Source organism: Prionailurus viverrinus, chromosome B4 (genome assembly GCF_022837055.1).
Source record: "Prionailurus viverrinus isolate Anna chromosome B4, UM_Priviv_1.0, whole genome shotgun sequence".
NCBI lineage: Eukaryota > Metazoa > Chordata > Mammalia > Carnivora > Felidae > Prionailurus > Prionailurus viverrinus.
The window spans coordinates 114,931,465-114,950,050 of NC_062567.1; the positions used below are offsets into that span (position 1 = coordinate 114,931,465).

The following is an 18,586-nucleotide window of genomic DNA, read 5'->3' on the forward strand; positions in this document are numbered from 1 at the left end:
CCCCTGTGTTCATCTGTTTTGTTTCTTAAAATCCACATATGAGTGAAATCATATGGTATTTGTCTTTCTCTAACTGACTTATTTTGCTTAGCGTAATATTCTAGCTCTATCCATATTGTTGCAAACAGTAAGATTTCATTCTTTTTGATGCCTGAGTAATATTTCATTGTATATATTTATACAGTAAAACCTTGGTTTGTGAACATAATTCATTCTGGAAACGTGCTTGTCATCCAAAGGATTTGTGTAGCAAAGTGAATTTCTAGAACCATTGGCTCAGTTGTGATTATGTGATGTATGGAATCATGTACTGCTTGTACTGCAAGACATTGTTCTTTTGTCGAGTTTAAATTTATTAGAAATGTTTGTTCACCTTGTGGCGCACTCGCAGAACAAGTTACTCGCAATCTAAGGTTTTATTGCACCACTCTTTTTTTTTACATGTTTATTTATTTATTTCGAGAGAGAGAGAGAGAGGCAGAGAAAGAGGGAGAGAGAGAATCCCAAGCAGGCTCTGTGCTGTCAGCATGGAGCCTGATGTGGGGCTCAAACTCATGAACATGAGATCATGACCTGAGCCAAGTCTGATGCTTAATTGACTGAGCCACCCAGGCACGCCGATAGCAGCATTTTTGTTTCCTTTGGGTAAATACTTAGTAGTGCAATTGCTGGTTGTAGGGTATTTCTATTTTTAACTTTTTTATATATACATATTTTTTAACATTTATTCACTTCTTGAGAGACAGAGATAGAGTGCAAACAGGGCAGGGGCAGAGAGAGAGGGAGACACAGAATTTGAAGCAGGCTCCAGGCTCTGAGCCATCAGCACAGAACCTGACGTGGGGCTCAGACTCACCAACAACGAGATCATGACCTGAGCCGAAGTCGGACGCATAACTGACTGAGCCACCCACCTTCCCCTTCTTAACTTTTTGAGAAACCTCCATACTGTTTTCTGGAGTGGCTGCACCAGTTTGCATTGCTACCAACACTGTAAGAAGGTTCCCGTTTCTCTACATCCTCGCCAATGTCTGTTGTTTCCCGTGTTGTTAATCTTAGCTATTCTGACAGGTGTGAGGTGATATCTCATCATACTTTTGATTTGTATTTCCCTGATGATGAGTGATGTTGAGCATCTTTTCATGTGTCTATTAGCCATTTGTATGTCTTCTTTGGGAAAAATGTCTATTCATGTCTTCTGCCCATTTCTTAACTGGATTATCTATTTTTTGGGTTAAACCAAAAAATTCTAATCAAGGCTGAAAAGGGCAAGGAATTTTTACTACCAGCTTTTAAAAAAAATCATGTATGTTGGGGCACCTGGGTGGCTCAGTCAGTCAAGCGTCCGACTTTAGCTCAGGTCATGATCTCGTGCTTGGTGAGTCTAAGCCCCATGTCAGGTTCTGTGCTGACAGCAGCCTGGAACCTGCTTCGGATCCTGTGTCTCCTCTCTCTGTTCCTCCCCTGATCATGCTCTGTCTCTCTCTCTCTCAAAAATAAATAAAGGTTAAAAAATTTTTTAAAAAAATCAAAAAATCATGTATGCCTTAGTTCATTCAATTCAACAGACATTTATTGATCTCTGTTACATTCCCATACAAGGTACTACATATGCAAATTAAGTCTTAGCGTGGCCCCCAAAGGAGTTCAAGATTTGGTGTATTTTAATTATGAACTGATTACCTTTCCAGTTCAGATATAATGCATTCCATTTTTCTTTTGAAAAGAGCCAAATAACTGATTTGAGAGGAGATATACTCAGTGTAGTTCATCTGTTGATACCCAGTGTAATGTTCTGTTGTTTCTTCATGTCTCTCTTTCCTCCTTGTTTATATCCTTTCCCAGATCGCCACTCCCTCTCCTGTTACTAGTTCATTCCACTCCCCGTTCTTTATTATTTTAACTGCAGAAAATTTAAGAAGAAAGTAGTATGTAAAATTTTCCAATTTGGTTGGAACTAATTGGCTTACATAATGTGCCTAAAAATGTTTGTAACTTTTATTTTTAGAGAGGCAGAAGTGGCCCAGAGCATTCATTAAGAGTGTGGACTCTGGGGATTCTGGCTCAGTCAGTTAAGTGACTGACTTTGGCTCAGGTCATGATCTCTGGGTTCATGAGTTTGAGCCCCATGTGAGGCCCCATGCTGACAGCTTGGAGCCTGGAGCCTGCTGGTGATTCTGTGCCTCCCCCTCTTTCTGCCCCTTCTCCATTCATGCTCTGTCTCTCTATGTCTCTCAAAAATAAATAAAAATTTTAAAAATTAAAAAAAAAAGAGAGTGTGGAGCTACACTGCTTGGGTTTGAATCCTGGCTCTGCTACTTTCTATTCATTTCATCTTGGGAAAAACTACTTAATCTTGTGCTTCAGTTTGCTCCTCTGGAAAGTGGGGATGATAGTAATATCAATCACTTCATAGGGATGCCATGAGGATTGCATTAACTGGTATATGTCTTAGTCTTTTTGTTATGGGGACTCTATAACAAAAATAACAGAGACTAGGTGGCTTAAACCTGGAACATTTCCTTCTCATAGTTCTGGAGGCTTAGAAATCCAAGATCAAGGCACCAGCAGATTTGGTGCCTGGTGACAGTCTGCTTCTGGGTTCATAGGTGGCTGTCTTTGCGCTGTATCTTCACTTGGCAGAAGGAGAGTGATGGACTCTGGTTTCCCTTTCATGAGGGTAGTGTTCTCACTCTTGAGGGCTTTACATTCGTGCCTAATTCCCTCCTCAAGGCCCCACCTCCCATCACATTGGGAGTTCGGATTTCAACATAGGAATTTTGGGTAGACACAAACATTCAGTCCATTGCAGTAGGTATATAAAGCTCTTAGAATGGTGCCTGGCACACATTAAATGCTAAATGCTATATAGCTATATGTATATCTTATTATTCTTACCAATTTACTTTACCTTTTTTGTTTTCAGAATGCTCAGCCTGATAAAGAAATCGTTGTGGACACGATAATGTTCCTATGGCAGAAATGCAAATTAGGAATTCAGAGGATCAATATGTCCAGAAATGACTATGCAAAATTCATCCAGAAAATCAGCACTAATAAAGTATTCATTTTTGTTTCCTTTCACTTGTTTTTATTATTGCTGATTTAAGTTTGATTCACATTTCAAATCTAAATTTCCATTTATCTACCTGCATAACATTCTTTAAATATGGTGCTGAGTGAGCCTTTCTTTTAAGTGTATTCTCTGTACTTCTGCTGCAATTTAGTTTTGGGGTGTGAGAAGGTGCCTCAGGTTTTTAAAGGAGGAATAAATATAGTGCATTTAAGGTTACATGAATGTGGCTAAACTCATTAAGAAGGTTAATAATAGAAAATACAAATAAGGAAGGAGCTTTAGGTTTGTTTTTTTTCCCCCCACAATAATATGTTTAGACTATTTCAAAGAGCTCTTTCCTGGAGAGGAGAAAGTTGAGCAGGAGAATATCATAACCCAAAACTTAAGAGGAAACATTTTAATAGTAACATATTGGATGTGTTGCACATAGGGTGCATGGGCATGGTTTTACCATGTGCTCTGAAAAAGTAATGATGTGGATGCATCAATGTTGTTTCCTCATTTTAGCTCCCAAGGTGTGATGGCTAATTTGATGTGCTAAGCTTTGGGGATACAGGCATGAAGCCTGCAAGGCACCTAGCATGGAGCCTGAAACACCTGCTTCCTCTTCACTATTTTGGATGACTTTAATAGTGATCATAACGGGTACTTTTTGAAGGAAGAATGAGAACTTTGAGGATACTTATAATCTTTATTGATATATTTAAAAAGGAAGATGATAAATTTTTTATTATGGCTATAGATATGCAGATTATAAGCTTAGGTGAATCTTCTTTATGAGTTTATATAAACAGATAGATAGGATCATTGATCTTTATATTATTTATAATTAAGATGTACTAATAAGGGGGGTGTACCTGTCTAACATTTCTGTATGTTTTGAAGATGATTTTAAAGAAGCTCTAAGTTATTTTTTTAAAAGTGACTCTACAATATAATATACTTTTAATTGATTTTACTGTATATTCTCTCTTTTTAGTGGGTTTATCTTCTGTGGCAGATAAATGAAGTAATTCACTGCTATAAAATGGAAGACATTGACGTTGTGGTGGTGGCAGAGGTCACGTTACAATTAAGTGAAATATTGGAGTCATTAGGAAACCCACGAAAAAAATTTAAAAAATCTCTAGGTAATATAATGAATGAAAAAGTATGAAGTTATTAACACACATATGAATGTATAAGTATAATTCAGAATATGAATGTATAAATATAAATGGGAATGCAGAATAGCTATGGTTAATGGAAAGTAGTCTTTTCAGTACAGTGCTTCCTTGATGATTTATAACCAGAGATAGAAATAATACAGGTTTAACCCAGCGGATGTTAAAAGGAGGTTACATGCTCTGTGATTCCGTGGCATACATACATCTTTTGTCTTCTTACTCATGCATTCCTGTTCTCCATTCCTCATTCCACTTTCACTTCTTGCCCTCTTCCCCATTCTTCCATTTTTCTTTTCTCTCCTCCCTTTTATCCCCTTTCCTCCTCTGCCATTTCCCAATAGAGTGTATGCTGCTTCAAGGAGGAGAGCATGTTTTGGTTCCCGGTATATTTTTGGTACCCACCACACTGCCTGACACAGACTGGGAGCTTAAATAAATGTCTGTTGAATGGATCACTATTCCACATCTTATATCCTTTCTAATTCTCTCCTCTCTTCTGATTCTCTCCTTTTAAAATTTGTCTTTCTTCATTTATTCTATTTCTCCTCTTTTCCCCTGTTCCTTTTATCTTCCTCTTATTTGTTCTCACTTCCCACCCTCTTCCCTACTTTCCCTGCCCCAATCCCTTTCTGCCAGCATCTTAGCCTTCTAGAGGGTGCCAGCCTTATGCTCTGATCCGTTTTCTTCTACCTGTGGTTGAACCCCTGAACTATTTGTTTTATAAGGTATCTCATATGTAAAGAATAAGGTGGGGGTGTCATTAGTGGGTGTTTACTTTCCTATTTCACCCCACTTACAGAGTTTGTATGACGTTTGAGGGACTTTGTAGTAATTATTGTAGTAATTGTTTTCCCAGAGATTCACTAATCTGGCTCTGCCTATTCTTGGTTGTTGAGTGTTGTTTTACAGATGAAATTTTAGAGCCATGGTTCTCAATTTTTTATTGGTATCAGTATCACTTGGGAACTTATTAAAAATACAGGCCCAGATCCTATCCTATTTCATCTAGACTGGCCTTTCTAGTCTTTAATAGTTTACCAGGTGATTTTGATACACATCCAAGTTTGAGAACTACTGGATAAAGGTCTCTGGCTGTCTAACACATTCAATGGCCTGAAGTCCTGGTTTTTTTGAAATGTCCTGTCCTAAAGTGCTTTTTCCTTTTTTAAAACTTCTATTATGCAGAATTTCAAATATAGAGAGATGAAAAAAGTTACCATGTACATCTAGTACCAATAATTGTGAATATTTTGCCAATCTTCATTTCTTCTTGAAACACTTTTTTTCCTCTGGAGTGTTTTAAAGCAGACATCATGTCATTTTACCAGCAGAAGCCTCAATGTGTGTGTGTGTGTGTGTGTGTGTGTGTGTGTGTGTGTGTGTGTGTTTGTCTGTCTATGCAAAAGATAAGGGTTTTATAAAATTATAATGCCATTATTACTATACTTTACAAAATTAAGGAAAAATTTCTATGTTTCTGATTGTATTAAAAATGTCTTAAGTTGGTTTGTTCCAGTCAGGATCCAAATAAGCCCACACATTTTCCTTTCTTACATTTTTCTTGAGTCTCTCTCTCTCTCTTCTATAATAGTTCTTTTCCTCACCCCCTTTTCAAACAATTTTTTGAAGAAGTTGGTTTATGACCTTATAGGATTTCCCACATTCTGGATTTGGCTGTTTGTGTCCTTGTGGTATTGATTAACTTGTTTCTCTATTTGGTAGGTAGATCTAGAGGCTTGCTTAGATTTGAATCATACCGTATCAAAAAGAATTCTTGTGACTATCTTACACATTTGGCAAGAATACGACCCAGGTGATGCTATTTACTCCCTGTTGCATTAAATCAGGAGGCATATAATGCCTAGTTATCCCACATGTTGTGTTGTAAAGACTTACCAGTGAGTTCAGGTGTTGTCAACCTGACCTTTTTCCTAGGTTCCTTTCCCCCAGATGTAGCTTCTGAGACAGGTTGTTGAATGAAGTAGTTTATTTGGGATATTATCCAGGGAAGCAGGGTGGTGGTGTGGAGAAGTGAGATGGAAAAGGAAAGGAAGGCAATACAAGGTACAGTAAGTTAGTGAGAAGGCTACTGTTGTAGACTTAGGGCTTATTCCCGTGAGAGACCTCTAGGACTGTATAGAACCTGGCACAGAGAGCTGAGAGGTTGAGATATTTATACAACTTTTGTCTGTCATTGGTTGGAGGCTACTGGAGGAGTGGGGGTGAGAAGCCAGAAGGGGGTTCTAACTTCTGTCATTCTTTCTGCACTCATGATATTGAGTGCTTAAGTGAAGAAATTACTTCATCAGCTATTTGGTTACTCTGGTTATTTTTGATTGTGTGGTAGACACAATCAAATATTTGCTAAATACTTTATAGAAATAATTTGAAGCCTCAGATGATGTTAATGTTCTTCCAGAGAAGATTTATGCTTGCTTTTACTAGATGTATGAAGACACTGTCACTCCAGGATCCCATTATTCCAGTGTGAGAAATTGAGATAATTTGAAGCTGGGATGCTCTCTTGTTGAATTATTTTCCATTTGCCCTAATTCCTGGGATACAGCCCCTTCTGGCTTCCCACCCTTGGTGGTCCTGGATACTAATCTGTGTTGCTTGAGTTCTCAGACTGTCAGAAACATCACTCAGCTTCTCAACTTTCCTCTCCAGAATTGACAAAAGTTCTCAGTGGAGAAAATAGCTCTAATGCCATTCTGTATTTCCTGGGCTCTCTTCCCAAGAGCCAGCTGATACTCTTTTCTCTTTACGTTTTCATGAGCTTCTTTGCTTACAGATGAAAAAAGTATTTTTTCAGCTTTGTTTTTCTATTTATTTATTTATTTATTTATTTATTTATTTATTTAATGACAGAGAGAGTGAGTGAGTGAGCACAAGTGGGGCAGGGGCAGAGAGAGAGAGAGAAAGAGAGGGAGAGAGAGAGAGAGAATCCCAAGCAGGCTCCACACTGTCAGCACAGAGCTCAACATGGGGCTTCAACTCACGAACTGAGCCATGAGATCCTGACCCAAGCAGAAACCAAGAGTTGGATGCTTAACCAACTGAGCCACCCAGGCATCCCTTTTACCAGCTTTTCTAGTGGTCTCTAGCGAGGAGAATTTTTACAGATTACCGGTTACTGAAAGCAAAAGGCCTAATGATTATTTTTTTAAAAATCTATTTCTTATTTAATTTTATTGTTTTGTTTACTGATTACTTTTGGAGACTATTGTTTTGTTGTATTTTATACTCTGCTTAATTATAAATGAGATAAATACAATTTACTGATTCATTGAAAAAAAGTTTTATTTCTAAAGAACTAATCAATACTGGAGCATGATCCATTTATAAATAGAAAAATCTACATTTATGTAGGGAGGGAATGTTCCCATTTAGACAAATAAATTCTTATAACGTTTCCAACATTGTTATTATCATCATCTCATTGGCACATAAAACACAAAGTACAAATCATTCTTGTGTATTAATTATGGCAATCTGATTCAAAATGTTTATTGGACTGTTTATTAAGTAATGCATTATTTAGTTTAAGTTATTAAACTAGCATTTTAAAATAGGAAACTAGCATTGCCATATATTTAACTCAAACCAACCTTCTCCGATATTTGCCCAAATCTATAGGCTTTTACACTGTTTTCTGAATGCTTTACAATGGACTTTATAGTATGTAGAAAGACCAGTCTCTTTACCATAATATTACCTTGTTAATAATGAATAGTTTTAATTATTTGTCATACGCAAGATGCTTTTAAATGAACTTATATAAAGATCAAATGTAATTATATGGAAGAAATAATTTGGTATTTAGTCAACTTCTAAGTGTTGAATCATTTCTAAAATCATGAGTAATTAAAAAAGTAACCAATTAAGTGTAACATTTTTTAGGATTATGATTCACTGCTATGTTTACATTTTTTCCTTCCTTCTTTTATTTCCTCTGGTCCTTCCTTCTTTCCCTTTGTTTCTTCTCTCCTACTCTCTCTTCTTCTTCCTACTTTACTCTTTTTTTCTCCTCTTCTTCCTTCTTCTCTTCCCTCCCTTCCTCTTCCATTCCTTCTTTCCTTCTTTTCCTCTTCCTCCCCCCCTTTCCCCCCTCCCCCCACAGAGATATCTTTAAGGAAAGGGACTGGTGAATTCCTTGAGACTTCAAAAGGGAGCCTGGAAATTCTCCCAATATTGAAGGTATTGCAAACATATTTTAGAAAATATACTTAAAAACATGAATTTAAATTTTCAAATAATATTATATTTATAAATATGTAATGGTTAATTATAGAAGTAATTTTGAATATTTAATATTTGAGATTTTATGGTTTTTACATACATTGCAAACTACAGGGGATGTTTTCTAGTTTTTGCATTAACTCTAGAAAAAAAATCCAATCAGGTTTAAAAATAACCTAGTAAATTCTCTTAAAAGGATTTGTAGTTATATTACTATTGGTATTTTGAATGTGTTGTGATTCATGGACTCATAAAGCAGAGATGTCCTGCTCAGCATATGCCTCTGACCAATTCTGTGTGTTATTACCTGTTGAAAATGCACTTAGAACAGGCCCTGGCACATGGCAAGTTCTCAGTGATTGTTAGCTTAAGAGGAGAAAGGGGTGAGGGAGATAAATGGCCATTCCTCTTCTTGATTACTTTTGTTTTTTTAGAATATTTGAATTATTTATGTACATCAAGGATTGTGTTGTTCCATAGATCTGAATGGGAGTGTAGGACACTGTGTCATATATGCTATAAACATTTATTTATTTATAGACATGAACTAGAATAGCATTTTGCCAAGTCTGTCTTATGTGATGCTGATACTATAGTTCAGAAAAGGTTGCCAGGGTCTAACTTTGAGTGATGTTGGATTAAATGCAATAGGTCCCTTACTGTAAGACTTCTCAGAGGCATTCATTTGCTTCCGAGTATTGTGGTTTTCCCAAGAAGAAGATATAGAATATCATATATTCTATTATCTGAAAATAAAGACCATTTTACCCCCTATAGAATAGCTACTTAGGATACTAGTGCTTCTGGACTACTGTTGAAAAATACTTTTCTAGAGAGGAAGCCAGTGATCTATATTTTGGTTTGCCTGATTAATTGAAAAACTACAATTTTAATTTTTTTAAGTGTTTATTTATTTTTGAGAAAGAGAGAGAGAGAGAGAGAGAGAGAGCCTGAGTGGAGTAGGACAGAGAGAGAGGGAAACACAGAATCTAAAGCAGGCTGCAAGCTCTGAGATGTCTGCACAGAGCCCAATGCAGGGCTTGAACCCACGAACCGTGAGATCATTACCTGAGCTGAAGTTAGACACTTAACTGACTGAGCTACCCAGGTGCCCCCGAAAACTACAATTTTAAATTACAAAAGTTGTATTAGCAATTTTACTATATAGACTGAAATGCTATTATTTTTTTATATTCTCTTCTAGGTATTTTTGTTTTTTAGCATAGTAGCATTCTGATATTTTTTTACTAAATATTATTCCATCAGCACTTTTCTTATTGCTAGATATTAATACTTGCAATTACCATATTTTCTCTGAAAAATCAGCTTGAAATATATGACATCAAATTGTAAAGAATATTATAAGGAAGACCCATTTCCCCATCATAGCTTAAGAAAAAATACATTATTAATACAGCTGGAACTCTTCTCCACTAAGGAGTGACCCCCGCCCCCGATCACATCACCTTTCCTCCTGCCTAGGAGTAACTGGTATTCTAAATATAGTGATATAAGTTCTAAACATACTTTTTTTTACATGTGTGTGTATTCCTAGGCAGTAGGGAGTATTGTTTTTAAATATAATATAATATAATATAATATAATATAATATAATATAATATAATATAATATATCTAATATTATATATTTACATATTTAATACATAATATAGCACATAACATATACAATATAATATATATTACATATATGTTAACATATATGTTATATAATATGACATTATATATTATGTAACATATATATTTAACATATATGTATATTTAACATATATGTAATATATAATATATGTATTATATATATGTATGTAGTGTCATACTGTGTGTACTCTTCTGCAGCTTGCTTTTTATCTCAGTATTCTTGTGTTTGTGAGATTCGCTCCAGTTGATTTGTGTGGTCATAGTGATGATTTTCGCTACCACATCCAACTTTTGCTCAATGTTGCACAGTAAGCAGATTTGAACTCAAGTGTGTTGCCTTCCAACATCCAGGCATTTAGTCACTATGCTATGTTGCCTTTTGATTAAAAAAAAGTGTCTTCAGAACATTTGTATAAAAGATATTTTTCTAATGCATAAAATATGCATGTCCTATAACTGGGTACCAATCAAATATCATGAATGTAATGGAGGACTGGAGGATCATTCTGAATTTACTTTCTTTTGAAGATTATAGGTTTTAAGGGATGCAGGTCTGAGTTCTTTATGTAGTATTGTGTCTTAAAAGAGCTAGAATTGAGAAATCTTTTTATTTTTATTATTTATTTATTAAAATTTTTTAAATGTTTATTTTTGAGAGAGAGAGAGAGAGAGAGTATGTGAGAGAGTTGGGGAGGGGCAGAGAGAGAGGGAGACACAGAATCCAAAGCAGGTTCTAGGCTATAAGCTGTCAGCACAGAGCCGAACAGGGGCTTAAACCCACAAACTGTGAGATCATGACCTGAGCTGAAGTCCAATACTCGACTGACTGAGCCACCCAGGTGCCCCTAGAGTTAAGAAATCTTAAATTGAGAACAGAGTGTTTGAAATTCACAAGAGATTGAGGAGGCATAATAGCTGTCTGCCAATGGTTTTTCCAGGGATCACTTACAGTGCTTGCTAAACATACAGCTTCCTATTTCCCACTCTAGACATATTGAATCATAATTTCAGGTGTGGGGGTCTTAAAGTTTGTAATTCCAGATATTTTCCTCTTAAAATTCCCCCTAGGTAGATTCTTTTTTAAATCTTTTTTTTTTTTTTAATGTCTATTTTGAGCGAGAGAGAGACAGAGTGCGAGAGCGGTTGGGGCAGAGAGAGAGGGAGACAAAGAATCCAAAGCAGGCCCTGAACTGTCAGCACAGAGCCCCATGTGGGGCTCTAACTCATGAACTGTGAGATCATTACCTCAGCCTAAGTCAGACGCTTAACCAACTGAGCCACCCAGGCTCCCCGCCCCAGGCCCCCGCAGGTAGATTCTTAAGGAACCTAGAATTTGAGACTCACTGGCTCTGTGGGCCAGCACTTATTTTCTGAGGCATCATAGGGTAGGAATAAGAATACTAGTAGAGGGGTGCCTGGGTGGCTCAGTGAGTTAAGTGACCGACTCTTGATTTTGGCTCGGGTCATGATCTCAGGACCGTTGGATCGAGCTTTGTATCGGGCTCTGTGCTGAGCATGGAGGCTGCTTGTGATTCTCTCTCTCTGCCTCACTCTCTGCCCCTCCCCTGCTTATGTTTGCTCTTGCTGTCTATCTCAAAATAAATAAATAAACATTAAAAAGAAAGAATATTAGCAGAAGTTACCAAGGGCAATGTGCTGGGGCATATGGTAGATGTAGTAGAGGTGGTTCATTGGTGTGGTGTAAGGGCACAGCAATTGGTGTTGGAGCACCCATAGTTGATTCTTGGCTCTAATATTGACTGTGTGATCTTGAACAAATTATTTTATCTGTTTGAATGTAAGTGTCCTTACCTGCAAAATATAACAGTAGTACCTATTCTACTGGTATTATTTAAGTTATATAAGTTTAAATGAGATATTGGTAACCCTGTGGAAACCAGTACCTGGCATATGACAGCTACTCAGTTTTTCTCCTATGTTTTATGTAGAGCAGCGAATCTTAATTTAGGGTCTCAGATCCATCTGAAAGGGAATTAAGTGGAGAGAAGGAATAAGAACTTATTGTAAGGAAAATCCAAAATCCATATGTTGACCTAGAGGAGACTCTAGGTGGGATAAATTATAGATCTTGCATATGTACATGCAACTATTTAAAAAAATATGAGGTGTGGGGCGCCTGGGTAGCTCAGTCGGTTGAGCATCTGACTTCGGCTCAGGTCATGATCTCACAGTCTGTGAGTTTGAGCCCCGCATAGGGCTCTGTGCTGATAGTTCAGAGCCTGGAGCCTGCTTCAGATTCTGTGTCTCCTTCTCTTTCTGCTCCTTTCCTGCTCATGCTCTGTCTCTCTCTGTCTGAAAAGTAAATAAACATTAAAATAAAATTTTAAAAAATATGAAGTGCTTATCATAATTACATTAAAAGCTTATTTAAAAGTTTTACTGAAGGGGCGCCTGGGAGTCTCAGTTGGTTAAGCATCCAGCTTCACCTCACGTCATGATCTCATGGTTCACCAGTTTGAGTCCCAAGTCAGGCTCTGTGCTGACAGCTCAGAGCCTGGAGCCTTCTTTGGATTCTGTGTCTCCCTCTCTCTCTGCCCCTCCCCGACTCATACTCTGTCTCTGTCCCTCTCTCTCTCTCAAAAATAAACATTAAAAAAACAATGTAACAAATTTTATACCTTTAGTCAAAGATTAAAAGCAATCCCTTTATACTGATGTAACAGCATAAGATATCTGTCATTCTTCTGTTCAACATGTCCTAGAGGTCTTAGCTGAAGAAGAAAGATGATAAAGAAAGCAGAAAAAAGGGCACAAGGACTATAAAGGAAATACCAACCTTGTATTTATTCCCAGACTAGTACAATGCATTACACATTTTTAGTAATATCAGTCTAAATGCCCATCGGCAGAAGAGTAGATAAATAAATTGTAACATATTCCTCAGCATTACACTGTTGCATTGTGGTCACGAGGATGAATGAACTAGTGTGGGCTCGAACTGGAGTCAGCTTGACATCATTGCCATTCCCTTCTTTAGTCACCTTTGGGTCTCAGGGGAAAACCTGGAACTGCATTTCCCAGCATCTCATTGCCATGTGATTCTAGGTTAGTCTTCCAATGAGGCGCATTTGCATGAATTTATAACAGAAGGAAGACAGAGTTCTTATTCGGCAGTGGCAGATGGAAGAAGTTCATTTGCCAGCCCTGCTGAGCAAGCTCTTGCAACTCACTTGATCCAGTGTAGTAGACACAGTTGTCGTCAGCCACCTAGGTTCATGCACAGAGGCTTGTGCATGCAGCAGAATGGTCACTGACAGCACCCTTGGCCTTTGTTCCCCCCAGCCTTCCAACGGTGATAGACACCTCTAATTCTGTGTATCAAATCCCTTTCTGCTTAGAGTATCTGGAGTCGTTCTGCGTTCCCAACCAAACTGACACATTAAGTTACATACACTCCCATGGAAAGGTTTCAACAACTTGTGTTTGAGTGTATAAAGTGAACTCCAAAATTTTCTGACAGAATTAAAAAATAGGCAAAGCATTATTGCATATTGTTAATGGATGCAAACCCATGTATTAAAAGTTTAAAAACATGCAAAAGAACAGTAAAAACCAAATTCAAGCACAGTGGCTTCTTTTAGGAGCAGAGAAGCATAGTCGTTGTGGACACTTGTATGGAGGATTTCAGTTATCTGCATGTATGCATTTGCGTTATTTTCTAAAAATTTCCTAGAGTGATATGGAAAATTTGAAAGTATGAATAAAGCTGGATGCTCTTTATATTATTCTTTATATTTGTCCCTCTGTGAGAATAATTATAATGAAAAGGTATCTAGTTTTTGAAAATCATGATATTTGCCATTGGATTTGATGGCCTCTAAGTCTAAATTTCCAGCTCTGAGATTTAAAAAAAATAATAACTTCCAAAATGAAGTGTGTGAGATGACAGATTATGTAAGTTATATTTTAAACATTTACCGATAAATTTGGTACAATCAGAATTTTGAAGCTATGAAAGGAAGATATATATATGTTTGTGAAAAGTTTATTTTATATTTGGAAAAATTATGAAGTGTATTTATTCACTTTTATCAGTAGTACTCCACATTTAGCTGAAGACAAATACATTTAGTAAAAAATACAACATGGTTGGTATTGGATAGACTATTTAAATTTGTTATTTGGTTCGAGTTATTATTAAACGAAGTTTGGAAATGTCATATATGATTTTCCTTTAAGTGCTATTTTTCTGTCTTGTTTATAAAATTACTTTAGAAAAAACCCGTGGAACAGTTATTTTTGGCTTATGAACTTCTTGACAAAGCAATTGGTGGGATAAATTTGAATTGCAAGTTAAGTACTTTGCCAAATGGATCATCAGTGATTGACCATTGCTATGCCAAGGTAAACAGGGAAACTCTTACATTAGATTTAAGTGCTACTTAGCTTGCAAGAGGGCTGGCCTTGCAAGTAGGTGAGTAAAGCATGATTTGTGGTGGCTTCACTCTCACAGGCCAGAAATCTATTCCCCCCTTCCCAGAAGAAATCAAGAAGAGTGAGGAGTCTTTAAATTTGTTATCAAAGAGGCCACTGGTGAACTTGAAAAGCAGGTTTATTAGCATGCAAACCAGATTGCTAAGGGTTGAAAAGTGAGCAGAATTTAACAGCTTTGAGTAAAATAATAACTTGAGTGATAATAGGATAGAGCTATTTTTAGTATGTTTTGATAATTGCATTTCTTTTTTATTTTTACTTCAATTCTACCAAAGTATACCCAGGATACAGATGGAGACATCTGCAAACCAGTCACACCGAATAGTTTCATGATGGATTTACATCTTGAACTAATTCAAGCCCAGCACCGAATAGCTGTTGTGCTTCTTGACCAATTGCAAGGTAGTTGTCATCAAAGCAAATAATTTGTCCTGCATCAATTTTAAGATAAGTTCAAGTATAGAATCAACTTAATTTGTTAGTTATTCTCTTGTTGACAGAGTGTTTTCCAGATAAATTTCATTATTTTCTTTTCTTTTCCCTGATTAATATCAATAGATACCTTTCATTATTGCTTTATAACCTGCATAGCAAATCCTTTAGTAAACTTCTAAAAAATTAAATTAATTTTGTTTGAATTTTAGTAAATTATTGATATTTTTTAATTAAATCAACCAAATATAATTATTGAGTGCCTACTTAGATCCAGGAACCATATTATATTTTGTATAAATAAGATACAACCTCTAATTTTGAGCTTCTAGATACATAAGCCAATTGTAACAGTTTAGATTAATAAATGTAACAGAAGTGGGCTCAGAATGTTTGTTATAGGTACACAGAAGAGGAGAATCTATAATAAACAAGAGTCAGGGATGGCTTCCTAGAAGAGGTGATAGTTGACCAGAAGGCTAGTAAATATCTTTATGATGAAGAGTGAAAAGAAAGCAGTCATTTGGAGAGAGAAAATAGCCTTTAGCAAGCTGGAAACCAAACAGTAATATCGTGCAGTTTAGGAATTGCTGGAATTCTCTTATGGCTGGAATAAAGAGCACATGTGGGAAAATGACATAGACAAGACTGCCAAGGTAGACTCCAGTTACATCTAAACGGCTGGGGGGTTTATATTTACCCTGGAAGCTACTGAAGACCTTAGAAAGACATCTCTGACAGCAACTTCAGAACACACAGGACTTGGATCTAACTTCTTTTGGTCTTTATTTATTTATTTATTTATTTATTTATTTATTTATTTATTTATTTAATGAAATTTATTGACAAATTGGTTTCCATACAACACCCAGTGCTCATCCCAAAAGGTGCCCTCCTCAATACCCATCACCCACCCTCTCCTCCCTCCCACCCCCCATCAACCCTCAGTTTGTTCTCAGTTTTTAACAGTCTCTTATGCTTTGGCTCTCTCCCATTCTAACCTCTTTTTTTTTTTTCCTTCCCCTCCCCCATGGGTTCCTGTTAAGTTTCTCAGGATCCACATAAGAATGAAACCACATGGTATCTGTCTTTCTCTGTATGGCTTATTTCACTTAGCATCACACTCTCCAGTTCCATCCACGTTGCTACAAAAGGCCATATTTCATTTTTTCTCATTGCCACATAATATTCCATTGTGTACATAAACCACAATTTCTTTATCCATTCATCAGTTGATGGACATTTAGGCTCTTTCCATAATTTGGCTATTGTTGAGAGTGCTGCTATGAACATTGGGGTACAAGTGGCCCTATGCATCAGTACCCCTGTATCCCTTGGATAAATTCCTAGCAGTGCTATTGCTGGGTCATAGGGTAGGTCTATTTTTAATTTTCTGAGGAACCTCCACACTGCTTTCCAGAGCGGCTGCACCAATTTGCATTCCCACCAACAGTGCAAGAGGGTTCCCGTTTTTCCACATCCTCTCCAGCATCTATAGTCTCCTGATTTGTTCATTTTGGCCACTCTGACTGGCGTGAGGTGATACCTGAGTGTGGTTTTGATTTGTATTTCCCTGATAAGGAGCGACGCTGAACATCTTTTCATGTGCCTGTTGGCCATCCGGATGTCTTCTTTAGTGAAGTGTCTATTCATGTTTTCTGCCCATTTCTTCACTGGGTTATTTGTTTTCCGGGTGTGGAGTTTGGTGAGCTCTTTATAGATTTTGGATACTAGCCCTTTGTCCGATATGTCATTTGCAAATATCTTTTCCCATTCCGTTGGTTGCCTTTTAGTTTTGTTGGTTGTTTCCTTTGCAGTGCAGAAGCTTTTTATCTTCATAAGGTCCCAGTAATTCACTTTTGCTTTTAATTCCCTTGCCTTTGGGGATGTGTCGAGTAAGAGATTGCTACGGCTGAGGTCAGAGAGGTCTTTTCCTGCTTTCTCCTCTAAGGTTTTGATGGTTTCCTGTCTCACATTTAGGTCCTTTATCCATTTTGAGTTTATTTTTGTGAATGGTGTGAGAAAGTGGTCTAGTTTCAACCTTCTGCATATTGCTGTCCAGTTCTCCCAGCACCATTTGTTAAAGAGGCTGTCTTTTTTCCATTGGATGTTCTTTCCTGCTTTGTCAAAGATGAGTTGGCCATACGTTTGTGGGTCTAGTTCTGGGGTTTCTATTCTATTCCATTGGTCTATGTGTCTGTTTTGGTGCCAATACCATGCTGTCTTGATGATGACAGCTTTGTAGTAGAGGCTAAAGTCTGGGATTGTGATGCCTCTTGCTTTGGTCTTCTTCTTCAAAAATCCTTTGGCTATTCAGGGCCTTTTGTGGTTCCATATGAATTTTAGGATTGCTTGTTCTAGTTTCGAGAAGAATGCTGGTGCAATTTTGATTGGGATTGCATTGAATGTGTAGATAGCTTTGGGTAGTATTGACATTTTGACAATATTTATTTTTCCAATCCATGAGCAGGGAATGTCTTTCCATTTCTTTAAATCTTCTTCAATTTCCTTCATAAGCTTTCTATAGTTTTCAGCATACAGATCCTTTACATCTTTGGTTAGATTTATTCCTAGGTATTTTATGCTTCTTGGTGCAATTGTGAATGGGATCAGTTTCTTTCTTTGTCTTTCTGTTGCTTCATTGTTAGTGTATAAGAATGCAACTGATTTCTGTACATTGATTTTATATCCTGCAACTTTGCTGAATTCATGTATCAGTTCTAGCAGACTTTTGGTGGAGTCTATCGGATTTTCCATGTATAATATCATGTCATCTGCAAAAAGCGAAAGCTTGACTTCATCTTTGCCAATTTTGATGCCTTTGATTTCCTTTTGTTGTCTGATTGCTGATGCTAGAACTTCCAGCACTATGTTAAACAGCAGCGGTGAGAGTGGGCATCCTTGTCGTGTTCCTGATCTCAGGGAAAAAGCTCTCAGTTTTTCCCCGTTGAGGATGATGTTAGCTGTGGGCTTTTCATAAATGGCTTTTATGATCTTTAAGTATGTTCCTTCTATCCCGACTTTCTCAAGGGTTTTTATTAAGAAAGGGTGCTGGATTTTGTCGAAGGCCTTTTCTGCATCGATTGACAGGATCATATGGTTCTTCTCTTTTTTTTTGTTAATGTGATGTATCACGTTGATTGATTTGCGAATGTTGAACCAGCCCTGCATCCCAGGAATGAATCCCACTTGATCATGGTGAATAATTCTTTTTATATGCCATTGAATTCGATTTGCTAGTATCTTATTGAGAATTTTTGCATCCATATTCATCAGGGATATTGGCCTGTAGTTCTCTTTTTTTACTGGGTCTCTGTCTGGTTTAGGAATCAAAGTAATACTGGCTTCATAGAATGAGTCTGGAAGTTTTCCTTCCCTTTCTATTTCTTGGAATAGCTTGAGAAGGATAGGTATTATCTCTGCTTTAAACGTCTGGTAGAACTCCCCTGGGAAGCCATCTGGTCCTGGACTCTTATTTGTTGGGAGATTTTTGATAACCGATTCAATTTCTTCGCTGGTTATGGGTCTGGTCAAGCTTTCTATTTCCTCCTGATTGAGTT

General features: G+C 37.1%; 1 protein-coding gene across 3 annotated transcripts in view; it reads left to right on the forward strand.

The window, feature by feature from the left end:
- CFAP54 (cilia and flagella associated protein 54) overlaps positions 1-18,586 on the forward strand; it is a 301,918-nt gene that overhangs the window by 41,778 nt on the left and 241,554 nt on the right. For 2 of the 3 annotated variants that reach the window (XM_047868490.1, XM_047868492.1), the window contains exons 13-17: positions 2,927-3,061; positions 4,056-4,206; positions 8,366-8,442; positions 14,376-14,504; positions 14,870-14,999. In XM_047868490.1, the coding sequence (XP_047724446.1) occupies positions 2,927-3,061; positions 4,056-4,206; positions 8,366-8,442; positions 14,376-14,504; positions 14,870-14,999 (622 nt within the window). The remainder of the gene's footprint in view (positions 1-2,926; positions 3,062-4,055; positions 4,207-8,365; positions 8,443-14,375; positions 14,505-14,869; positions 15,000-18,586) is intronic. The other variant, XM_047868491.1, reaches the window with a different exon arrangement.